The sequence below is a fragment of the Mauremys reevesii genome, linkage group 8 (genome assembly GCF_016161935.1).
Source record: "Mauremys reevesii isolate NIE-2019 linkage group 8, ASM1616193v1, whole genome shotgun sequence".
Lineage (NCBI taxonomy): Eukaryota > Metazoa > Chordata > Testudines > Geoemydidae > Mauremys > Mauremys reevesii.
This window is the reverse complement of record NC_052630.1, coordinates 104,723,801-104,750,582: the sequence shown is the minus strand read 5'-3', so window position 1 is coordinate 104,750,582 and position 26,782 is coordinate 104,723,801. Positions and strand designations below refer to the sequence as shown.

Genomic DNA, 26,782 nt, shown 5'->3' with positions numbered 1-26,782 from the left:
TGGGCCACAGACAGCCACTGCTTCATTAAAGTTGCACCTGCCTTCCACAAACACGACATTCAACATGGAGGCTGAATGGCCTGAAAACCTCAGAGACTGCAATCATGCTGCATGCTGTGCACAGCTCATGTATTTTGAGTCCTGTGCGCAAAGCAATAACAGCAATGGCCAATGGCCTGCCAAGCTGAGAAGCACGAATTCTGAGAAGGTTCCATGACTCCCACGTGGTTTAATAATAAGCTACACATCAAGTTTTAAGGCCAAATCTAAAATCAATTTCATATCCTCTCTGAATGTTATTAAGCAGTGTGCACAAGGATTGCTGGTCATACGTTTTAAATCGTTATACTTTCTAATATTTCAGCTGATTTCCTAGATTTTTCAGCTTTCCTACACTCTTGGTCCACCTGTTGATATGAATTCTCTACTAAACTAAAAGTCCTTGGCAACAAATCTTTTTCAGAGATCAAAGTCTCTTCAAAAAGTTAATTTTAATTGATGTGCATTAATTAAACCTAAAAATTAAAATAAAATTAGCATATGTCTTATATATGAGTAAGAAGAATGGACTATCCTCTAATAATCCACTATAATAAGAGAAAAAATGAATTAATGTATATAGTTTTGCATTTATATATTCTACTGCACATAGAAATGTACTCAATCAAGTAAGCATTTTTCATCTCAAATTTTATTTCATGTGCACACCACTTAAATATTATGCCTCTATCAATAAACTGAAGGATAAATAACTTATAAACCCTGTTTTTGTTTTAAAAACTGGTCCCAGTATTAGAATTTTAGAGTAATTTACATTTTAATGTTAAAAAAATTTAAGCTTTGGTTTGGTTAGGTATGCAATACCCTCAATTAATGTCAGCTCTATTTTTAAAAACATTGGCTGAAGCTCTGTTTACCAGTACTACGTATCAGAAAAGATCACATTTACATGTGAATTTTGGATTAATATCTTTCATACCACTGAAGAACTTTAGCTCATAATTAAATTTTTAAGATTTGAAAAAAAGACTTTCCATTTTCCACTTTCTATTTATTTTTAAAAGAATAAAATATGCAATACTTTAGATATCTGGATAGCTGAGTGATTGGCACTCCACCTACCACCTGATTTCCCTTGCCCCTTCTTATTACCCTATCAAGCATGATCCGGTCCCTGCAGTCTTAAAAAAAAACCCTTATCCCAACCTACCTCTCCAACCATTGTCCAATCTCCCTCCCCTCTGCATGTCTATGCTTCATGAACATGTCTCTAATTCTTCCCTTAAAACTCCATTTTAAGAACATAAGAATGGCCATACTGGGTCAGACGAAAGGTCCATCTAGCCCAGTATCCTGTGTTCCGACAGCGGCCAATGCCAGGTGCCCCAGAGGGAATGAGCAGAACAGATAGTCATCAAGTGATCCATCTCCTGTTGCCCATTCCCAGCTTCTGGCAAACAGAGGCTAGGGACACCATCCCTGCCCATCCTGGCTAATAGCCATTGATGGACCTATCCTCCATGAATTTATCTGGTTCTTTTTAAAGTTTGTTCTACAGTTTTTGTACAGCTATTTTGGTTAGATATGTGATTTTTTTTTTAACCGAAGTAGTTATGCAACCCCTAGTGTAGACGCTGTTTATTACTGGCATAAAAGCACTGTAAGTTGATATAGCTTATTTCCCTTCCCATATAAGCATCTTTATACCAGTAAGGTAAAGGTAATAATTGGAGATATACCAATCTCCTAGAACTGGAAGGGACCTTGAAAGGTCATTGAGTCCAGCCCCCTGCCTTCACAAGTAGGACCAATTTTTGCCCCAAATCCCTAAGTGGCCTCCTCAAGGATTGAACTCACAACCCTGGGTTTAGCAGGCCAATGCTCAAACCACTGAGCTATCCCTCCGTCCCCTGTTCCACACTAGAGAGTTGTACCACTTTATTCGAACTGGTATATGCTTGATGTTGCTGGCATTGTAAGTTTCATTGTTTAGGTCAGCATCAATCCTGCTTGGCATCACCCTCAACCAAGACAAAGAAGATTCATGTTCCTTGTTAATATAGGAGCACATATAAAGAGAAGAATCTTTGATATCCATTATATCACCATGCCCATCAAAGTAGTACTCTCATTCCTTGGCTACTGTCGAAAGCCAGCCACCATGGGAGCACTTAGCAAACTCAACCGTGGATGCAGCCACATATGCCTGAGTGCACAAATGCACCACAGAACCAATTATATACCTGATACACATAGGTGATATTTGCATCCTCTGGACAAACAATTTAAGTCCCTCGTAGACTTCCACCACAACTTCAACAACCATCAGCCGTCCATTAAATATTCTCTGGAACACTCCCACACCAGCATCAAATTCATGGACAATATGATTGGCTTCAACAGTGGAACCCTACAGACAACAATATACAAGAAACACATGGATCACCGTGTCTACCTTCAGTAACCATCCCAAACACACCAAGAAATCTGTTATCTACGTTCAGGCACTCGGATGAGGAGAAAGTCCAGGATATACACCTTACGACACTTGAAACTGCCTTCACCACAAGACAAGGACACTCCACCAGAGAAGATGATTGCATCATGAAATAGACCACCCAATGCCCCGAGAGAACCTGTTTCAATACAGAAATAAAATTATAGAATCATAGAAGATTAGGGTTGGAAGAGACCTCAGGAGGTCATCTAGTCCAATCCCCTGCTCAAAGCAACACCAATTAAATCATCTCAGCCAGGGCTTTGTCAAACCGGGCCTTAAAAACCTCTAAGGATGGAGATTCCACCACCTCCATGTAACCCATTCCAGTGCTTCACCACCCTCCTAGTGAAATAGTGTTTCCTAATAACCAACCTAGACCTCCCCCACTGCAACTTGAGACCATTGCTTCTTGTTCTGTCATCTGCCATCACTGAGAACAGCCGAGCTCCAGCCTCTTTGGAACCCCCCCTTCAGGTAGTTGAAGTCTACTATCAAATCCCCCCTTACTCGTCTCTTCTGCAGTCTAAATAAGCCCAGTTCCCTCAGCCTCTCCTCATCAGTCTTGTGCCCCAGCCCCCTAATCATTTTTGTTGCCTTCCGCTGGACTCTCTCCAATTTGTCCACATCCCTTCTATAGTGGGGGGACCAAAACTGGACACAGTACTCCAGGTGTGGCCTCACCAGTGCTGAATAAAGGGGAATAATCACTTCCCTCGATCTGCTGGCAGTGCTCCTACTAATACAGCCCAATATGCCATTGGCTTTCTTGGCAACAAGGGCACACTGCTGACTCCTATCCAGCTTCTCATCCACTGTAATCCCCAAGTCCTTTTCTGCAGAACTGCTGCTTAGCCAGTCAGTCCCCAGCCTGTAGCAGTGCATGGGATTCTTCTGTCCTAAGTGCAGGACTCTGCACTTGTCCTTGTTGAACCTCATCAGATTTCTTTTGGTCCAATCCTCCAATTTGTCTAGGTCCCTCTGGACCTTATCCCTACCCTCCAGCATATCTACCTCTCCCCCGAGCTTAGTGTCATCCATGAACTTGCTGAGGGTGCAATCTATCCCATCATCCAGATCATTAAGAAGATGTTGAACAAAACTAGCCCCAGGACTGACCTCTGGGACACTCTGCTTGATTCCAGCTGCCCCACTAGACATGGAGCTGTTGGTCACTACCCGTTGAGCCCGACGATCTAGCCAGCTTTCTGTCCACCTTATAGTCCATTCATCCAGCCCATACTTCTTTAACTTGCTGGCAAGAATACTGTGGGAGACTGTATCAAAAGGTTTGCTAAAGTCAAGCTATATCATGTCCACCGTTTTTCCCATATCCACAGAGCCAGTTGTCTCATCATAGAAGGAGATCAGGTTGGTCAGGCATGACTTGACTTGGTGAATCCATGTTGACCATTCCTGATCACCTTCCTCTCCTCCAAGTGCTTCAAAATGGATTCCTTGAGGACTAGCTCCATGATTTTTCTAGGGATTGAGGTGAGGCTGTAGTTGCCTGGATTCTCCTTCTTCCCTTTTTTAAAGATGGGCACTGTATGTGTCTTTTTCCAATTGTCCAATACCTCTCCCGATCGCCACGAGTTTTCAAAGATCTTTTCCTTCAGCTTACTAACACACTGGGATTTTCATTTTCATGATAGAAAAGTGTACTTAATAAATACATTTATCTTAATTTCCAGTGTTCTGAAATACAGTAAATTATTGATGGGCAAAGAGTTGTTTTTTAAAATACCACATTTATGTTATGGTCCATTCCTGCAAGCATTTACTCATGGGTGTACTGTTTTGCTACCATGAGCAATTCCACTGGAATATATTCACAGTAAGGAGCACTATGTTGGGTTTGCAAGATTGTGCAATAAAATATATTTTATTGACAGAGTGCAACCTGCACCAATGCATCTCACAGTGGGAGGACAGAAGTATTTACTTAAAAATCCTCTTTAATCTTGAGTAGAATGTAATCAGCTTCATTTCTAACTATCATTTCTCATTGCTAAATATTGGGTTAAGTCATACAGAAGAATCATTTTTAAAAAATCCAAGAACAAATATATTGTATGTAGTTGTTGCATTGTGTGCTACTTAGTTTTTGTTGACAATTTAAACTGGAAAATCCACATCTTAACTCACATTCTAAAAAGTAAGGAAAAACATTAATTTCATGGTAGAGAGAAAAAAATCAATTTTCCATTTTTTTCACAGTCAAAAAAATATTTTACAAGCTATTGCTCAAGCTATTAAAAGGTTCAGAGATCTTGGTTAGTTGGAACTATAGATGTTAATCAAAACTGTTCATGTAGCATGCCAACTCATTCATCAGATATTGTGACAAGAAAGTTATTTGTTGTGAATGTAACACAAATGTAAATGTTCCCCACTTTCTCAAACAGGCAGCAGTCCTTTGGACAGTCCCAGGAATTTCTCTCCCAATGCACCTGCTCATTTTTCCTTTGTTCCTGCCCGTAGGTAAGTTAGCACATTTTGCTTCTTATGACTGGCATGTGAAAGCCACCTGAGTGTACTGCGTATTTTCTACTTCGGAAAGTAGTTTCCATTTAGAAGTTTTTAGGTTCTGTTTCAAATTCAGATTAGACTGTGATTTTTAGAGTCTAGAAATGTCTTCAGCACTCCTGTTTTCTCTCTACAGGTACTGATTGTCACTCCATTATTATTAGTATTTATTGTTTTTTGTTTAGATTGCAGTTGCACATTTTGGGTGCTACTGCAAGGTGCTTTCCAAACATGGGAGATGATTCAGAGCCTCTGCATGAGGGACATGCAGTCTAAAAAAGCCAGAGACAGAAGGTTTGGAGAGCAAAGGCTGGGATAAAACAAGATGATCAGGGTGTTGATAGAAACATAGTTTATTAGTCACATTTCCATGGCACTCTTTCAGGTCCCACTTCCTAATCAGTAGATGAAGTGTGTTTTAAGGGATCCTGAACGTCTCCTTTTTAAAGAAACCTATTTGTTCATGAAGCCAATCAAATTCTACATATTTGTTCATCAATTCTTGATCTCTTTGCTACCTATGACATTTGAATCTCTTTTTTTAATATAGTAGTTTAGAATGAAATACTCAGAATTTACCAGATAGATAAATGTCTGCACCATAAGACTGGTTGCAACCTGTCTTTTTCTCTGTCTGTTCCCAGTCTTTGATCATGACAGGGAAACAGTGGCCATTAGCAATATTGCTATAGAAAGGAGAAACAGTTAATAGGTTACATTTAGTATTAATTTAACATTTGCAAAAGGAATGCGTAGTGTTTCACTAGCATAATACAGAGGGATTGAAATGTGGAGAGGGCAGTTGCCTTGTTGACAAGTTTAGGAAGGGTGTTCCTATATAGTTGGTGGCGTGGGGAACCTCACATAACAGCTGCTAATCACATCATGTAACGTACTTTTGGAAGGAGCTCAGATTCCATGGTGATGGGTGTAGTGTAAGAAACAATAGAAGAGAAGGTGTGAAGACAATTGTGAATGAAACAGATAAATGGGGTATTGAATTTGGCATCCTTAGCAGAATGGAGGGTACAGGATGGGAGTGAGGGAGGCATAACACAAAGAGAGAGAAGTTGGATAAATAGCAAGGAGCAGATAAATGTTGGGCCTTGAAATCAAGGATAAGACTGAACCTGATGTGGTGTATGTGGGGGAGGGATTCTAAGAGGGTAGTAAGATCAGATTCATGTATGAGGAAGATGATCCTAGTGGCTGCATTTTGCTTGGACTGAAATAAACCATCTGAGTGTTGGCCAGAGAAGCAGAGGTTGTGGTAATCAAGATGGGATCTGATGAGGGCCTAAACAGGACTTATAGATAGATAGATAGATAGATAGAAAGAAAGGTGAGGGGGAGGGATAGCTCAGTGGTTTGAGCATTGGCCTGCTAAACCCAGGGTTGTGAGTTCAGTCCTTGAGGGGGCCACTTAGGCATCTGGGACAAAAATAAGTACTTAGTCCTGCTAGTGAAGGCAGGGGGGTGGACTTAATAACCTTTTAGTGTCCCTTCCAGTTCTAGGAGATAGGTTTATCTCCATTTATTTATTATTATAAGGAAGTGGCAGGATTTGTAAACAGTTGCGATATATGGGGCAGGGAGAGGGAGAAGTCAAAGATCGGCCATGGGCTATGCTCCTGAGTGTCAGATAATTCAAGGAAAGCGTTTGCTAGTCAGTCACTTGAGTTGCTTCCCACCTCTGACACCTCTATATATTGTTGGCAGCAGACTTTATGCTGTTTTTCAGGCATCACATAAGGATGAGTTATTGTTAGTCACAGATGTCCTGGTTTCATATTCATTATCTGGCTCCACACCTGTTATACAGGGGACAGGGAGAGGAGGAGGCAGGCAGGAGGTAAGAGAGTAGGTTCAGTACAAATGGTTTAAATGCATTCCTATTTAAAAAGGGAGGTCAGATCCTGAGCAGGTGTAAATCAGTGTAGCTGCACTGATGTCACTTGAATTGTGCCAGTTGACAGCAGCCTGGGATTGGGTTCCAGGACTGCATGAAGGAAAGCGTTCGATAAAACTGAAGGCATAACTTCCTGCAGTTGTTGGCTGTTACAATTTTAACAATATTACTTTTAAAGCCCAGCCCTTTTCAAAACAGAAAGCAAACCTTGTAACAGTATAACCTCAGCGGAGCAGTGCATTGTATTTCATAGGTGGTTTTGTGATGATAGTGACAGGAAAACTTGAACCTGCCCCTAGCAAATACCATCAATGATTTTACAAGTCATTTGCTGCAATGTCTGCCTTTCTGTGAGCATTTATTGTTTAAACAGTGACCTGGAAATCATGAATTGTGCAACGATTAGTGCTACAAAGTTCCAAGGCCACAACCTGTATACTGTGCTCTTTTAGGCATAACACTGCTCTTTGTCTAGCTTTTGCATTTCGTTCAGTATAGAGAATGGAACTAGCCTGGACAATTTCACATTCTGTCCCATGTCACAATACAATGGTGGTGGTGGTATGTTATTTATTACAGTAGGGCCAAGAAACCCCAGCTGACATTGGGGCACAATTAGGTTAGGTGCTGTGCAGACCACATAGTTACAGTCCTTTCCCCCCAAAGAGCTTACAGTCTAAATAAACAAACCAGAAAAAGGATTGGAAAGAAAACAAAGGCACAGAGACATGAAGTGACTTGCACACAGGAGGTCAGTTTCTGAGCCAGGAGTAGAACTGAGGTCTCTTGATTCCCTATATACTAGACAGCAATTCTAAGCTGACATGCCAGACCTGTGGAAAAAGCGCGGAAATTGGGCTTGTTTTTGGATTAATTGGCTCATGAGTTGCTTGTTGGCTAGTTTTTGGCTTTTCGCTTGTTGCTGCTTCTTTTTTATCAATCCTGGCAAGTGGGACAAGGGAGGGGAGAGTCACAAGTGCACAGCGGGCCCCCCACAGTCCCAGACTGTATGTCGGGGGAATCTAGTCACATGAAGTGTTGGGGTTCTTAGGGAGTGGCTTGTTCTGGCCTTGTTTTGAGATGGGATTAGCTTGATTTTTGGCTTATTGTGAAAGTCGGGGTGCTTATTTACTGCGTGAAAGTTGGCAACTGGTCTTCTAAGTTAGGGTTCCAAATGCAGGGGATGGTGGGTAATATTTAACTCCAAATAACATAGTGTTTTCATAGATTTTTTTAAATGGCTTTTACAGAAATATTTCTATTAAAGTTTCATTTTATAAAACTATTTTTTTACAAAACTTGTAGGGCGGCATCAAGTGCCTGGCACCTTAGATTTTTGCCTCAGGAGAAAGGTGCTGTGAAAAGAGTATAGAAATACAAGTGCTGCCATGTGGGGATCAAATTCCATCCCAGAAAAGGAGGGGCTGGAAGCTGTGCAAAGAAAGCTCTTGAGAGCCATAAGGAATGGGGGAGAAGGGAAGTATGTCACCTTTCTAGTAAACTCCTCTGCCAGACAGAAGTTGTGAGAGAGCCTGCTTCCACAGGTAGCTGCATCAAGCATTCCTCTGGAAAGAGGGTTGCCATTAACTTTTGGCTTTTAATGAAGGGAAGGGGAGGAAAAATGGGAGATTTGGGAGGCTCAGGGGCCCCCTTTATCTATAGCTTTACTAAAATACATTTTAATTTGGTCTAAGTTGTGTGTTGATGCTCAATTTAAAATGTAAAATTGTTTCAAACTGTTTTTATTTGAACAAGGACCAAAAAAAAGGAAGAGAAAAATGACATCAATATTTAAAGTAGCCAAGATACCAGTAGCACTAAATCCTTAAAGTCTGGGTTTAGTTGTCCTGGCACTGCTGGTGCAGCTATATTTAGTGGATCACTACGCTGTGTTGCCAGGAGAATTTCTGTGCCTTGGGTCGTTGGAAAGTACTGTGCTTCCTTATCTTACCTGAGCAGAATTTTCCATCTCTCACAAACATTATGCCATCATTGTGTGGGCCTGAGAGATCATCCACGTCTGACCTCTTCCTCTTTCACAGGCCCTGCCATCAAGTAGAAATGGTTCTTCCTTTTCGAGAGCTTGCTCATGTCGATTCCATTCTCGGTGTGTGCGTGCCCACGTGCGCGGTCGTCGAAGATTTTTGCCTTAGCAGTGTCCGTAGGGTCAGCAGTGGCGCCGCACTGAGCGACCCTTGTGTGTCGGTATATCAGGCGCCGCTGGCCCTACACCCTCTCAGTTCTTTCTTACCGCCTGTGGTGGTTAGTCGGAGCACCTTTCCTTGCATAGCAAGAGCTAGTGGTTTTTCACCTTTACTGACTTGGAGATTTAGGGCCTTGTAAATAGTTTGTTTATAGTACTTAGTGTTAAGTAATTAGTAGTTAGAGTTTTAGCGGGGACTTCGCCTCAGACGGGGCATGCCCTGGTCTCCCAGGGTTAAGCCCTGCCCGGACTGCCTGTAAGTAACCCCCATAGCAGCTGCCTCAAGTGCTTGGGGGAATCACACGTGAGAGATAAGTGCCATATTTGTAAAAACTTTCGGGCCCATACGCACAAAGAGCAGGATATTTGTTTACGGGGTCTCCTCATGGAGTCCGCCTTTCGTCCGGCTTCCGTGCTGCCCCGCCAGGGCTCGCCGAGTACCTCAGCTGCGGTGCACAGTGTGCCCCTGGCACTGGGCTCCACCAGGCACCATTCTTCATTGCCAGTGTCCAAAAAGATAGTAAGGAAGCCCGGCTTTCCAGCACCAGTCAGGAACGGCCATGGATCATCGGGCAAGGGACTCACTTCGGGCTGCCTGGCCACTCCAGAGCCACGCGTTTGTGCCTCCCTGGTTGGGGCCCGTAACCCCTTGAAAGGTCCACCAACGACTTCCAGGAGCAGCATGGGACCTAAAGCCCTGATGGCACCAATGCCTTCACAAGCTGCCCTGGCACCAAGAGAGCAAAGGCCTCCGCCCACACCGCTGACACAGCACATGTCGCAGGAAGCAGCAAAGGCTCCTCACAAGGGCAAGCCAGCCGCTAAGACCACTCAGGGCAGTGGAGCACTGCTGATCCCCCGAGACAAAGCAATGCTCTCCACCTCCATGCTGCAGATCGCTGGAGTTGCAGCAGAGATCCTCTGGGGCTCACCCTCGGTCACTGGCACTGCAATCACGATCCCCGCCGTCTCAATGCAGATCGCCTAGAGGGACCGCCAGTCTCCGTACTACCAGTACCATTCACCTTCCCGCTGGTCATCCTCTCGGCGCAGGTCCTGGTCGCCTAACCTGTGGGAGCACTCTCCGTCATGTCTCCTGTCCCCCCGGCACCGATCCCCTCGCTCTGGGCACGGGTCGTGGACAGCGACAGTTAGCAGACAGACTCGGGTGTCAATGGCCCCATTGTGGTCACTGGAAGGGGATTCGTGCGGCGCGGAAGGGCAGTTTAGCTCCTTGCCTAGATTCCACTGGTGCGAATGGGTAATGGAGGCCATGTCGACATTGACGGTGCTGCCTTGGCAGCAACATGCAGTGGAGTACATGGGGGATGCTGGTCATGGCGATGCCCCCTTCACACTGCTCATCGGCTGCCACTTGGGAGCAACAGATGGCAGCACCGACAGCATGAGGCGCACCTGGAGGTCGAGGCAGAGAAGACTGCACCTTCCCCTAAGCCACCCTCCCCCACGGGGGAAGATGCCCCTGGGCCTCCCTCAGGGGTACAGTCCTCATTTTTGTCCCCAGACAAGTTGGTTGTGGGGCCCGGGTAGTCAGGGTGCTGGAGCACATCCTGTCATCCCTGTATTGGTGGTTGAACCCTGGATCAGTGTTGGAGGGAGTTCTTTGTGGCCTAGTCCTCGTCGCTGACCCTGGTCTCAGGTGCTTCGGAGCTGGGCTGGGGGAGCCCGTCTGGGCAAGCTCAGCACTCAAGGCTGCTGGCTGTGGGGCGATCTGGCCCTTCATATCAATGTCAGGGAGCTAAAAGCGGTTTGCCTGGCCTGCCAGGTTTACTTGCCCCACCTGAAGGGCAAGGTGATGCAGGTCCTCATAGACAATACTGCCACTATGTATTACATCAACAGGCAGGGCAGAGCCAGGTCATCAGCCCTTTGCCAAGAAGCTCTCAGCCTTTGGGACTTCTGTATGTGGCATGCCATTCATCTGGTAACCGTGCACCTGCCCGGGACCAGGAATGTGTTAGCAGATCACCTCAGCAGGACCCTTCTTGTCTTGCAGCGAGTGGTCGCTCCACCCGGAGACGGTCAGTGTGATCTTCCAAAAGTGAGGAACTCCCCAGGTGGACCTCTTCACGTTCCGACAGAACTAGAAATGCCACATGTTCTGTTCACTCAAAGGGATGTGGGGAAGGGATTGCTCAGTGGTTTGAGTATTGGCCTGCTAAACCCAGGGTTTTGAGTTCAATCCTTGAGTGGGCCATTTAGGGGTCTGGGGCAAAAATCTGTCTGGGGATTGGCCCTGCTTTGAGCAGGGGGCTGGACTAGATGACCTCCTGAGGTCCCTTCCAACCCTGATATTCTATGATTCTTTGATGGACAGGGGTTCCATGTCAGATGCTTTTCTGCTCCCATGGTCGGGGGCCCTGATGTATGCCTTCCTGCCAGTGCTGTTGATCCACAGGGTCCTCATGAAGATCGAACAGAATAGGGTGAAGGTTATCCTGATACCCACTGAGTGGCCTCATCAGCACTGGTTCGGCATGCTGCTGGACCTTTCGGTAGCCGCCCAGCTGCAGCTGTCTCTCTGGCCACACCTGCTGCACCTGAACCTGGCAGCATTGCACTTGACAGCATGGCTACTGCATGGCTGAATGCAGAAGAGCGGGAATGCTCAGCCTGGGTTCAACAGGTCTTGTTGGGTAGGAGAGAACCCTTCACCAGAGCAGCTTACCTGGCCAAGTGGAAAAGGTTCACGTGCTGGGCTTCAGAACAACTTATCTTGGCTGAGCAGGCCTCGCTGAAGGTGATCCTGGATTATCTTCTGCACCTCAAGCTCCAGGGCTTGTCCCTGACATCGATCACGGCCTGCACCCACTACTGCTATGAGTTGGCAAAAGTGCCTCCACCAGCAATAGTCACAGCGCACTCAACCAGAGCGCAAGCGTCATCAGTGGCCTTCCTGGCTCAGATGCTGATCCAAGAAATCTGTAGAGCTGCTACCTAGTCATCTGTTCCACACGTTTACATCCCATTATGCACTTACCCAGCAGGCCTGGAACGATGCTGGTTTTGGCAAGGCAGTGCTGCACGCTGCAAGACCGTGAACTCCAAGCCCACCTCCATTGACACTGCTTGTGAGTCACCTAGAATGGAATCGACATGAGCAAGCACTCGAAGAAGAAAAAATGGTTACCTACCTTTCGTAATTGTTGTTCTTCAAGATGTGCTGCTCATGTCCATTACATTACCCGCCCTCCTGCCCCTATGTCAGAGTTGCTGGCAAGAAGGAACTGAGAGGGCCTAGGGCTGGCGGTGCCTGATATACCGACGCATGAGCGCAGCACTCACGGGGGCGCCGCTGCCAACCCTACAGATACCACTAAGGCAAAAATCTCCGATGACTGCACATGTGGGCACGCGCATACCTAGAATGGAATGGATATATGCAGCACATCTCGAAGAACAACAGTTACTAAAAGGTAGGTAATCGGTTTTTGTGCCCATGTTCTTCCCTTTGCATTTGACCTAGTCTCTTCAGAGATGATCCTTTTTGTGCAGTAATTATGGCTCCTCTTCCCACAATACAGAACTGTAACCAGTTGATCCTTCAGCATTATGGAAAATATTGCAGTTCTGGTTGAGAAAGCAGCATGCTAGTTTTAAGGGCAATAGGTTCACCACTGTAGCCTGATTTGGGGAGGGTTAATAGGGACAGTGGAATTTATCCACTCAATTTGGTTTTATTTAATAATTAATTTTCTAATTAATTATATGTTATAATAATAATTATATATAGATAATAATAATATGATGGCTGCCAATATGTGTGATCAGAGAAGATAAAGTTTCCTTGAATCAGCTTTCACAGAATTTAATACAAGGAGATGGGGGGGTAGGAATTTACACTGAGACAAAACAAAGTCAAAACAGACCTTTTTATTAAAATCAAAAAAACAAAAAAAAAATGTAAATGTAAAAAAAGTAAGAGATTACAAAGTTTACAAATATACAAATATTTAAGAGATATATGATATATGATATTACACAGTTCTGAATGTACTAGTGCAAAGAGGGTGTTGTTTCACACTGTTTGATAGAGGAGAGTTATAAAGAGAGAGAGACTAAAACTCTTTTTAAATTTAAATGCTCTAGCAGAAAAATAAGAATTTGTTCATACTCACAACTTTGAAAAATAAATATACTAATATAGTATTGACAGCTTAGTAGAGGAAAGAGGGAGAAGCAGGTGAGAGAGAGGAGGAAGAGAGAGAGATGTATCGCCTGCCCCCTGGGATGGAGGGAGCCCCCTTTTTAGAAATCCTTTGCCCTTCCTAAATCTTCCTTTTTCTCATTTCCCCATGGAAAGGGTGAGGTACCTTGTTTTCATTGGACATGACGTACGTGTTAAAATTAAAATTATCTTTACTTGTTAGTGCAAGCACCTTGCTAGTGCTAGGTGGTAAAGGTTGAAAAGTTGGTTTGTCTCTGTCTGTGCAGTTTCTAGGTATCTTCATTACAGCTTATTGCAAATTCTATTAATCTATGCAGCCTACACACTTTTATCAAAAAGACATTTTATACAGACCAACAGATTAATCCTCAGGGCTACACCACTAAATCTTGTAGGGCGGCCCTCGTTTTAAGTAGCGGTTAATCAAAAATCTGACAGTAGGTAGTTGACAAGCATTCAGTGAGTATTTTTCAAACCCACAGAGTCAGTATATTCAGAATTCTCCCAGGATGAAGGACATATCCACTTCTGTCCATGCAGTATTGTGTGACATTCAGTAAAAGTGACTGTAATGATCAATAGTCAAATTTTGTTACTGGTTTTCCAGAAATCACATTCATGATTTTTATTTTTTCCCTTCCTTATTATCACTGCACAATTTCTTCAATTCAGCCATGGACACAGAGCAGACAGGTAAAGGGTATATCAGATATATATTGCTGCTGTGTGTATGTAATGCTTTTGCATGATTGTATTATGATATGTGGCTAATGAGTATGTGTGCTGTAATAACCCCATTTAGGCATTCAGCATTTACACTTTGAGAATAAAAATTTTGAGTCTTTGTATAGCAACTTATAATTAACAGGGATCCCTCCAAGAGAAAATGCTTTGTTCACACAACACTTTGTCATGGTGAAGTTGATCTAGTCTACATTGCGTGATGTTAACACAACTGCCACAAACACACTTGCTTTAAAATTACTTTTTAGTAGGTTATGTATGGCCAAAGTTGTTTGTTTTGCCAATGTTTCATTGTCCCAGCAGGGATAATTCCAAAATGAAATAAATGACCTAAAGTTTTCTTTTGTTCCCAGCATCCCTTCCTAAATTAGTACTGCATCACTTTTTATATCTTTTCCTCTTATTTTACACATTGAAGTAATTTTGAAACATTTTGCTAATTGAGGAAGTAATTTTCTTTGAAAGTCTTGCTGTTTGTTTCTTGAATTTTTGAAAAAGAAATTTTGCTAGTTGCATACTGATGCTCTTTGTTGGCAAGATACACAGCTGGTCTTCATTACATTGATTAACACACTTCTCAATGTTGCATCAGTTTTTGTGGAAATGGCACCAAGAACTGCGACTTGCCATCTTGGGATAGTTTAAGTGAAGCTAAGGGGAACGGGAGATAGTTTTTACATCTTTGTGATCAAATATGAAAATTCTTTGAAGAGGAAAATGGGCCTAATCTTCTATCATTTTGCATCTGTTCAATAATATCTGTGCTTTCTAAAATCTCTCATCTAATATGTCTATCTGCTTATGTGGCCCTCATTGCCATAGTGTTTGGGCCTCTCTCAATCTTTAATGGATTTTATCTCCTCAACACTCTTGTGAAATAAAAAAGCAGGATTGTCCCCATTTTATATATGAAGGAATTGAGGCACATGGTAAGTTAAGTGACTTGCCTAATGTCATATGGAAAGTCTGTCTGAACCAGGAACTAAACACAGATCTCCTAAATCCCATCCAGTCACCAGTCTGCTACCTAATCATGTAGCCCAATAATTCACATTGTCTGTTTACACTTGCTTTTATGGAGGTAAGAAAGGAATTTTCTGTAGTGTACAGGAAATTTGGAAGTTTTCAGGAATATAACAAGAAGTTTTTGCAACATGTGGGGAGGATTCTCTTGGTATCTTGCCAGAAACACCCTATGTCTAAATGGGGTTTTAACTAAGGCATGCATTAATAGGAATTGGTTATAAACCTTTATGATTTTGTGCATGAAGCATGAACCTTTTTTTTTTGTATTCTTTCAGAAATAAATATATTTATTCCCCTCTCTGGTGCTCAAATAGTTTTATTACCACAAGGAGAGGTACATGTCAGTATAAGAAGGCTGTGGTTCAGGAAAACATCCATATTCAGGAAAAAACTAAAGCATGTGCTTAACTTCAAGTACATGCTTTAAGAGCCTTCCTGAACCAGGGGGCCTATGTGGGTGGATAATGGAGAGATGGCATTCACTCCATAGCAAAGGTTAACTGAGTTTCCATTATAAGCCCAAGTTTGGTCCTCCACTAATTAAAAAAAAAAAAGATCCTGTTATATACCCATGTACTGTATATAAATTGCACCAAAAAACCAGGAGTCTTCTCTAAATTGTATTAAAAGCTCTTAATTGTTGAATTCACTCTCATCTTATGTGAACAGGTATTGATAATTTGCCTCTGTTTTGGGAGAAAAGATACTTGTACCAGAAATCTTAATACATGGTGTTAGTTCTATTGATGTGGAGTACAGGACAGGATGGAAACCATTATCATCCATCCCAGAGTGGATTGTGAATGGGATAGAATGCTTTGGGGTTTAACAGGAGACAGACACTCTTACTAGATTTAGCTAATGAATACAATTTTCTCCCTCCCTGAGGTTTTTTGGGGGAAATTGATGTCTCTTTTAGAAGCAATTACATATTTCATGTTTTACAGGTTTGGTGTTAAAATTACACCACCCTTTCTGCAGTATTTCTAGTATGCATCAGTGGGTTTTTTGGTTTGTCACATTTTTTTCTTTAGCAGCTGTGTGCGCAACACTCTTTCCAATGGTGAGGAGACATTTCCATAGGTTACAAATACAAGAAAGCAAATTACTACTAATATTGTAAATTGTAGTGAGGAAAGTGATCTTTAGAGAATAAAAAGTTAGTGTTATGTTATTTAATATAATATAATATAATATAATTTGCTATTTGGAGGGAAAAGGAGCTGCAGCAGCAGTGATTCCAAGGTGTTACCCTAAGGAATCAGCTGCTGTGACTGTCTCTTTTAATGAAATTTGGAAGTATAAAAGATTTATCTGATCCCAATAATGTCCACTTAAAAACAAAGGGTAAAACGTTCAAAAGTGCCTAAGTCATTTAGGGGCTTAAGTCCCATTGACTTTCAGTGAGATTTAAGCTCCTCACTCACACAGATGCATTTTCAAAATTTTACCCAAAGTGATTTCTAGGACCACTGGATTCTCTGGAAAATGCAATCAAAATGTAAGGTTGGCGATCTATTTTAGACCTTCCCCAAAACATTGTCCACATTGTATCCATCAAAATAATTTCTCTTGCATCTTTTCCTCAGAACGGATGGGCGCCGCTGGTCCCTGGCCTCTCTTCCTTCATCTGGATATGGAACAAACACTCCCAGTTCAACAGTTTCAGTAAGTGGCAAAGACTTTTTCAGATAACTCTGTGTGTTTAAATACATCCTAACCCATCAACTTTTAAATCCTTGCTAGATGTTCAATATTTTTTCATTGTTTTGTCAACCTTTAATTTAATATGCTATTTGCTTTAAAAATTATTTTAATTATCAGTTGTGCTGCTTTTTCTCCATTTCCCAGCTCTTCCCATCTACTCTTTGCCTTCAGTATTCGTGCCAGTCCCACTGCCCCTTCTCCATTGCACAGCTGAGGGGAACATTGCATCGGTAGTGTCGGCACTTGGAGATGGAATGCTTAATCATTAGCAAGCTCTCAGCTACTTTTAAACCAGATGTGAAATTCTTGTCCACTTTTGAACTTTAGTCACCAGTGGGTAGAAGAGCTCTCTACTGACATGCTGTCTGGGAGGAAAGGTGATAATATACACCTTTTATTCAACTTGATAATAGTTTGATTCTCTGAATGCAGCTGTACCTTCATTATATATTTTCCTTATACACGTGACTGAAAGAGTCTAGACTTTTACAATTTACCTGACTACAATATCACCAGAAGCCTAATATGCCATTATCAGAAATTGAAAGAGATCTGTGCCCATTTTTCCTTAATGTCGCAGTCTGACATTTCACATTGTGAATCATACTCTTCATTGTGTATCAACAGTAAATTATATTTGAAATTACACAGAAAATTCAATTAAAAGAACGTTATTAATGTTGCGAAATCAAGCACTCAAAAGTTAGGAGATGCCAGAATAAAATTTGCCCGTGTAAACTTAATTTGTCCCTCTTGTATGTATGCATTATGATAGTCTTTAATTATATGATCATGTTCTATTTTTTTCCATAGCACCTCTGCCCTATTCAGTGCAAAGGATGAACTGTGCTCATTTAATGAGCAGTTACTCAGTGTTTTGTTTTATCTTCATTAAGCAAAATGTGGCCTGAGGCCTTATTTACTGCTTACTATTCAAATCCTGCTCTGAAGACGGAATTGTTAATTTTCTCATGGGCTTTCCTATGGCACTCATTACAATAGTGTCTGAGTGCTTCACAAACATTAATTAATTAATTAATTTTCACAACACTTCTTGAGGCAAGAGGGTATTCTTATCTGCATTTTTCAGATGGTGAACAGACACAGAGGGAGATTAAGGTAAAAAATGCCTACTAATCTTCACAAATCCCCTTCACATAACGCAAGAACCTGGGTCATCCAATGAAGTTAATAGGCAGCAAGTTTCCAACAAACAAAAGGAAGTACTTCGACACATAACACACAGTGAACCTGTGGGACTTGTTGCCTTGGGATATTGTGAAGACCAGAAGTATAACTGGGTTCAAAAAAAATTAGATAAGTTCATGGAGGACAGGTCCATCAGTGACTATTAGCTAACGTGGTCGGGCGCAACCCCGTGCACCAGGTAACCCTAAACCTCTAACTGCCAGAAACTGTGCTACAGGGGGTGGATCACTCGAAATTGCCCTGTTCTATTATTCTGTCTGAAGCATCTGGCACCCACCACTATCAGAATCAGGATGCTAGGTTCGATGGGCCATTGGTCTGACCCAGCATGGCTGCTGCTATGTTCTTAATTTTGGGAGCCCAATTTGAGATGAGTAGGACCTGATTTTTTCAGAGTGCTTAGCATTTTATATGTTCAAAAACCAACTCCCACTGTTGTTATTTGCAGCTGTGAATTTTTTGCACTTCTGCAAATCAGACTCCAGGGTCTCAAGTCAGGCACCCAGAAAATGAGGTACACGTAATTAGTGACCATCTGTGAAAAGTTTGGTTTAAGCAACTTGCTGGCATCACACAGGAACTCTGTAGCAGAAAGAGACAGAATTCAGTTATCCAGTGCAGCATTTAACAGTTTTAACCACATACCATCCTTTCTCTTACTGTAATCCATCCCCCTCATTCACCTTCCAACTTCTGCAACAAATGAAGCAGGGGTCCTGCAGACAACAGCCCCTTTTACTACATAACCTTGAGTCATCACCAGAGCAGGTCCATCCTGTGAACCGAATGAGACGGGTCTTGTGGAAAGAGAACGTATGATCATGTAATAAAAGACTGTATCATAATGCATATGCACAAGGTATAAATTAAGGTAACATAAGCACCTTGATTCTGGTATTTCCTTGCTCTGGAGTGCTTATCTTTGTAACCTTGATGATGATATTTTAACATAGTTTTTTGTGTGTAATTTCTGAAGTTTAAAAAAAAAATCAAATTATATGGCATGGTATCACATTGTCACCCAATGGGTCATCAGGAGAGTTGGAAACTATAGATCCACCACACTGATTTTCTACTTGAGCTAAGGAAGTAACTGATCACACTAGTATGTTATCATCCTTTATGTGGACCATCATTAGAGGGGAGGATGAGACACAAGCTTTTCCAGTGAGTTTCACAAATATTTGATTACTGCAGAGCACTGGTGAGGCTCAGGAATGTTGGGTTCCGTTCCAGGCTCTGGAGGGGAGTGTGCTTTAATGGACAGACCCTGCTGCCCCATCTCCTGCAACTTGTCCCTGCCCCACTCCTGGCTCTTTGTGCCATTCCTATTCTCCTCACCTACCAAATCCCAGTCTCTCTTCCTTAGGCTTCTAGTCCCAGTCCAAGTCTCTGCCTTTGGTCTCACTGTCTTCTATCCCAACCACTCTGTCTCTTCCCTTCCCCATACCCAGTCCCAATCTCCTCACCTAACCAATCCCAATTCCCCCATCCCACCCCAAGTCTTTGTCCTCAGCCTCCTTGACCATCCTGTCCCAGTTGTCCCCTCCTAACTCCTCATCCAATCCTTCTTTTCCCTTCTCCTCCATTGGTTTCCAGTCTCTCTCTCTGGGCCCTTCATCCAGCCTCATTTCCCTGCCCACACATCCCATCCCCAGCTCCTCATCACAGTCTCCCCCTCTTGGGCCTGGTCCACACTGGGGGGCAGTGTCGAGGTAAGATACGCAACTTCAGCTACGGGAATACCATAGCTGAAGTCGAAGTATCTTATCCCGACTTACCTCCCATCCTCACCGCTCGGGATCGACGTCCGCGGCTCCCCCATCAACTCCGCTACCGCCACTCGCTCCGGTGGAATTCCGGAGTCGACGGGAGCGCGTTCGGGGATTGATATATCGCGGCTAGATGAGACGCGATATATCGATCCCTGCAAAATCGATCGCTACCTGCCGATTCGGCGGGTAGTCTGGACGTACCTTTGGATTCTCATTCCCAGTCTCCCACAATTCCCAGTCACAGTTTCTCCCTATCCCCCCACTCCAGTCCTAGTCTCACGAGATTCCTTTTCCCATTCTACTCCTTTCTCTCCTGTGTTGTCTGGCTTTTCTCCCTTCTGCATTCAAAATCTGGCAGCCTCATTCTTCATGCTATCTGGGCAGCAGGGGCAGGCCTGGCTCCTTGCTCTTAGTTCCAGTGCCCAACCCCATCCCAGCTCGGAGCAGCCATTATTAAGAAAATCTGGCTTTGGCCCTGTAACGCTGGGCTGGAGCATACTCTGTTGTTCTGAGAAAATGGTGTGTACAGCATCCAGTCTCAGGTAGGAGTCGGGAAGGGAAGGAGCACAGTCTGAAATGTGATTGTTCATAGGTTTATAACTTGGCCAAATTTGGGGCAGATTTTCACAGGCCCAGCAAAAAGCACATGGCTGACGCAAAGGCCACTCCCTGCCAAATTTCAAGTCCTTGTTCTGAAGCATGGGGGCACTAGAGCTGTTCAAAGGAAAGGCCTGAGGAATCTTTTAACATGGGCAAAAGCCTTGGGAGGGAGGTGGGCTTCAGAGCCTGAGCTCCAACCCAAACCGCAACTTCAAAGCATTGTCTACTCAACTATGTTTGGAGCATTAGCACGAGCCCCACTACTCCAAGTCTGTCAAGCAGGGCTGGGAAGCTCACTCCCATGGGCTGTGTAGACATATCCTAAGAGTTCAAGTGGCTTGAAAGGATACAGTGAGTTAGTGGCACAGGTGAGACTAGAATCTGGGAATACCAAGCTCCTGACTGGTGTGTCCGGTCCATTGTATTATATTGCCTTTTAAAATGAGAGAAACCAGTTTGTTAACCCCTTCTGTCTGCCTACCATTAGTGAGTGAAATACTGGAATGCCGGGAACCAATTAAGAGGCCCCATTCTGGTGGCCTGAATTTGCTGTGTGTTATGCCCATTTCTCTAGTGAGAGCCATCCTGTGGTGGTCTTGGTCAATGGACAGCAGCTCTGCCAGCTGAATTAACACTTAGACACTTAGCTATACTGAGCTTACTAAAAGTATCGCTCTCTCTCTCTGTACATTTTTCAACTTTTGTATTGCTGGTGCCACAAAGTCCATTTTTCAGCAAAATACCTGCTGCCTTTTAAAATTTCAGTTACTGTACGAAGACAATACGCTTCTTATCGTGCAAGCACTGAGAATGCTGTGCTTGACTGACATGGGTGCAGATTTTCAGATATGTGAACCTAGAGAAATTAATTGAACAGGCTAATATACAATTATTTCCTTAGATATCTAATTTGCTATTTATTTACTAGGCTCAGAGTTAATTTAAAAGCTGCAGTAAGATTAGCTACAAGCTTTTGCTTGCAATAAGCTGGCTAATTCTCTGGCTGTAACTGAGATACCACAGGGATGTTTGCATTGCTCTACTGCTAATATCGAATTCTGTGACTTCATCAAAATCAATAATACAGCTGTGTTTCGCATTGCTCTCATGCTTTGTTAGTACATGGATGTATTCCTTGAAGGCTTTTGAGAGCTAAAGAAGCCTTTGGCTAAAGAAAGCACATCTCCTAATACTTGGCACTGGATCTCCTTAAATATTCCCTGGAGTTCCAGCGCTGTGTAGTCTGATATCTCTTGAAGAGACAAAGCGGAAGGAGGGTTTTGGCAAGACATCATGAGATGAAAATGTTTAAATTTTCTCTGTTTCTTGAGTGATTGTGTTGCTGGCAGGCATACATTTTCAGTGCTTGAAATGCCAGAAACCATCATGTCTCTTTTCTGGGTGTATGGATTGTGATGCTATTATTTACTAAATCTGCAAAGAGTTTGACAGATATGTTAGCTCTTGTTATATGCTGACTCTATTTTAATTTCTTCTGGATCAAAGACATATGTAATATCAGAACCACTTAGGAACCCTGATATTACTACACTTCTTAAGTTTATGTCTCTCTAAGCTTTTTGTCCTATATGGCAGCATATTATCTAGTCTATGGCACATACATCCCTTGGAAAGCATCACTGTTTTTCCATTCCTTTCTACCTCAAGATGCACAGAGAACTTTCTCTCCTTGTACTGCACACCTAAGGCAGTATACATCTGGGTGACTAAAGTGAGCTTGAAGACCAAATGTGTTCCACATACTTGTGTAATACAGGGGCAGATTCTTTGCTGCACTCCGCATAAGCTGGGCATGACAGTGTTTGGAGTCCTAACAGACTCCCTGATTCTCACTCCTGACCCAAGCACAGATTAGACCAAACCTGGAACTGCTCAAACTTTTGCCAGCTGGCTATGATCACCCTTGGGACTATGTGCTAGCTGGTGATTGCTGGAGTGCACCATGCTTCAGCTGCTCCCGTCCCCACTCTGAAATGCTCCTTGCACCAATAGCTGAAGGGAAGGAGGCATAGGAGGTAACACCACCTCTCTAGTCTCGCATGGGGCTTCCTCTGGTGACTTAAAAGTGGTTTCTGCTCTCTGTGCACCTCTTCAGGTGCAAAAGGGAGTGAATCAGGGCAGAGAATCTGCCCCATAGACCTTAGCTGCCCTAATTTTTTATGTAAAATTGTGGCCTGTCGCATATATGATTATAAGCCCCAGCATGCAATTCCCCACATTGATCTAGGTAGCCAGACTTGGATACCGCAAGGTCAGACTCTATATCAGAGGTAGGCAGCTGCAGCACAATTATTGTTTTTTCCTGCAAGTTAGGTGCAGTTCTTAGGCTCCTGGTAAGTTTGGATGCATCTGGTCTAAACAAACACCACCACCACCGTGGGCTAGCAGCATTGAAAGAGTGCTGTTTTCCCCCAGTGAATTTACACTAACCTGAGACACTGTCATCAGCACTTGGCTTTAACTTCTAAGCCACACTAAGTAACTTTCTTTTCTAAAGCTCATCAATTTCTTCAACAGCAAATAACTCTAGAAACTTTGTTTTTAATCTTTTCTGAAGATTCTAGCCAACCTTTAAACAGCATCCATGTTTTTGCCAAAAGTATATTCCAGTTAATTTCCATTTAACTCCCATTGTCTCTGGATTCAGGAGTTAAAAGCGCTTACTCAGCACATCAGTGCCTTACACCAGTGTACGCATGTCATAAGCACAGCAGATCATTTAAAACTGAATCAACTGTTCACCACTTTGTAACGGCCAAACAAGGGAAACCCTGTTCGTTACACATACCTGCAAAAGAGAGACAAGTGGGTGAGGTCTATTACTGGACCAACTTCTGTCAGTGAGGCACAAAACAGAACTCTCACCAACAGAGGTTGGTCCAATAAAAGTTACCACCTCACCCACCTTGTGTCTCTAATATCCTGGGACCAACGTGGGTACAACAACACTACATACAACACATCTGCAAAGTCAGCTGCCCTGATTTTATTACTGCCTGCTCAATGAGAAGCCACCTGATGGGTAAAACTAGGGAGAAATGAAATACAGAGCAATTACAATAACAAACGTTAAAGAGAGCCAATTAACAGTGTTAATTTTCATGTACTACACACCTCCATAGCATTACTCCATGCTAATGAAATTCTTGAGATGAGGGAGCATAAAGGGAAAGGAAAGAAAAGTTGTTCAACATTCCAGGAACCTCTTTGTCCTTCCCAAAGCTGCTCCCTTCCGTTTCTCCCACTAGGAAGTTACCTTCAAGATCAGATTGAATAATTCGAGGAGATGTGGGAATTTATAATCTCTTAGGCATCCCCAAAAGCTGTCCAGATCTAACAGCCTTAGAGTTATATATACCTTTAGGGTCAAGCTAGCCTAGTCAGGAAAATAAAAAGAGGCACTTGTTCTGGTTAACAACTTCTCTTTTCTGTTGGAATATTCGGTGTTTGTTTCCATTCATGAGCTGTCCCCTATGCATGCGTTTAGTGTATTTCTTTTCTATATTTTTCTGTACTCAGTCATCATGCTCATCCCAGGAGAAGCTGCACCAGCTGCCCTTTCAGCCAACGGCAGATGAACTTCATTTCCTGACAAAGCATTTCAGCACTGAGAGCATCACTGACGAGGAAGGACGTCATTCTCCAGCCATGCGGCCACGATCTCGCAGTCTCAGGTGAGCTTTACACTCCACTCCTTGAATCTGAGATGTTGTTATGCATTGCCTTTCAGCTATGTGTTTCAGTTGTAAGGATAGTAATATGGAATTAGAGTTTTCTGCTGATTTCATAGTTATTTTAACCAATACCACTTCAGCCGCACACTCTCAAGAGTGGATACAGTTATTTTCTTGAGATTTAACATTCAGGATTTAAAGTGGATAAAACTTTGTTTGTCCATTGTACCATTATACTCTCAGATGATGATCTACAAGTGTTACAGATTAAATTTGCTAATTTCGCTACTACTTGTGTGAATTTTGTTCCCAAGTGTTTCTCCTGTTACTGAATTTTGCTCCCTTGATGGTAGGAAACTGTTGCATTGTTGGAAGAGGATGTCAGCACCAAATCTACTTGAATGGGTGTGAAAACCGTTAGTGCTAGACATTAATAAACAAATTCTTTCCCACTGGATTAAGAGAGATATTGAGCATTTTAGTCCTTAGCCAGAAAACCAGTACGTCTTGGTGTAAAGATGTGCTCTACTAGGGCCACAGCTGCCTCTGTAGATTGTCAGAGACAGATTCCTATTGCAGAGATATGCAAAGCAACAAGGTGAAATTCTGTCCATGTTTTTACTAAGCATTACTGTTTGGACTGGGCCTCATGCTGTGATGCTCAGTTTGGTAATGCAGTCCTACTGTCCATTTTTGCCGATAAGGGCACTATTTTCTAATCTTCTGTAAGTGAGACTGCGCAGAGGCCATCGAAGAAGAAAAGAAAGTTAGTTACTGGTAACTTATTCTTCAAGAGTTGCCTCAGCATTCACGCTGCTCACTCGCCTTCCCCTATGCCTTAAGAGGTCTTTCTGTTTCAGGACTCTGCAGGCTAGGGAGAAGGAACTGAGGTGGTCGGGTGGATGTAAATAGAGCTAATGAAATCATAGCATGAGAGTACTCCTGCAGCAGACATGGCTTTTTTTATGCAGTTCCATAGTTCGTTGCTAGACCCTGAAGTGTGACTGCACAGAGATAACTCTCAAAGAACAACAGTTACCAATAAGTAACCCTTTATTTTTCTTATTAATGCATTCTGATTATTGGAAGGGAACATAGAAATTGCCCACCAGACCAGACTAGTGGTTCACCTAGTACAGTACTTGTCTCAAAATTCAGTCCTGCAGAGTTCTGAGCTCACTAACCTAACCCAGAAAAGCACTTCAGTATACGCTCAATTTTAAGCATGTGAGTGGTCTCATTGATTTATCACTTTGTAGGATCAAGACTTCAGATAGTGACCAGTACCACAAGTTTCAGAAGAATGTACTTTATCATATTGAAAGTAACTTTGGAAGTTTATATATATATATATATAGAGAGAGAGAGAGAGATAGGGCTAAACTTTTTTGAACTGTATTAAATTCTTGGCCTTGGTGATATTTCACGGCAGTGAGTTCCATAGGTTAATCATGCATTGTATTTGATAAAAAGGGAACATTTAAAAAAATATTTTAAAATTTGTTGCCTTTCAATTTCACTGACCATCCCCTGGCCCTCCTGTGATGAGAAAAGGTAAAATTGGGTGTTCCTATTTGCCTTCCATACGATTCATTATTTTACCTCTAGCATGCCTTCTGTCTAAGCAAAGCAATTTAAATCTTTCAATCTTTCTTTGCATGGAAAGTTTTCCCACGCTTTTAATCATTTCTATTGCCTTTGTCTAAACAATTTCTATTTCTGCTATATCCTTTCTGAGATAAGTTGACCAAAACTTCTCCAGAAGACAATGTTCAATTGATTTATTTGATTTTTAGTATTTTTTCATCCTGTTCTTTATGTATCCTAACATTTTGTTTCCTTTCTTGACTGGTGTGCTGCATATTGAGCAGAGATTTTCTTTGATCTGACCACAAACCCCAAGTCTTTTTCCTGAGTGGTTACAGTTAATTTAGTAGTTTTAGTTTTAGTAGTTAAAATGATTCCCTCCAATGGACATTACCTTGTATTTGTCAATATTTATCTGCCATCCTGCTGGCCATTCATCTTGTTTATTTAGATCACGTTAAAGTTTTTCAGTCCTCTCCAGTCTCGACTAGCCTAAATAACTGTCTAATCTGTAAACTTTTCCACCTCACTATTGATCCCCGTTTCTAGATTAATAAATATATTAAGAATCCATGATCCTAGGGCCACACCACTGTTAACGTTTTGCCATGTTGAAAATTAACCACTTATTCTTACTCTGCTTTCTGTCTAATCTAAGACTGTACTTTACCTCTCACCCCGTGACTACTTAGTTTTCATAAGTCACTTGTGACTTTGTCAAGGGCTTTTTGAAAATTCAGATAAATTTTTGTTGACTGGTTCCCGTTTGTCCAATATTTTGTTAATATGCTCAAATAATCTTAATATAGTAAAGAGGTCCGGTTTCAGTCCTAATGCAAATCTCTTGGAGAAAACAAATTAATTTTTGTTTCCTCAGAAATTTGTGTTAGAATCAGTTATTTTCTTTGCTAACAATCTTGACTTGTTAGAAGTAATATATTAAATCCTATTGCATGTTCATAAGAAACCAATAGCAGGGCAACAAAATGTTAGTCTGAATTGTGTTCCACAATCTAAAACCAGCTGCAAATAATTTACATTCATGCACTAAAAATAGTATGGGGCTTATGTAAAATAAATTCAATAAACATAAAAAAGTAACATGCCACATT

General features: G+C 42.3%; 1 protein-coding gene across 6 annotated transcripts in view; it reads left to right on the top strand.

Moving 5' to 3' along the window:
• The window catches only part of MAST2 (microtubule associated serine/threonine kinase 2), a 345,729-nt gene that overhangs the window by 261,162 nt on the left and 57,785 nt on the right, over positions 1–26,782 (top strand). For 4 of the 6 annotated variants that reach the window (XM_039483464.1, XM_039483462.1, XM_039483466.1 and 1 more), the window contains 4 exons: positions 4,906–4,981; positions 14,000–14,020; positions 16,687–16,765; positions 23,929–24,083. In XM_039483464.1, the coding sequence (XP_039339398.1) occupies positions 4,906–4,981; positions 14,000–14,020; positions 16,687–16,765; positions 23,929–24,083 (331 nt within the window). The remainder of the gene's footprint in view (positions 1–4,905; positions 4,982–13,999; positions 14,021–16,686; positions 16,766–23,928; positions 24,084–26,782) is intronic. The other 2 variants (XM_039483465.1, XM_039483463.1) reach the window with 1 other exon arrangement.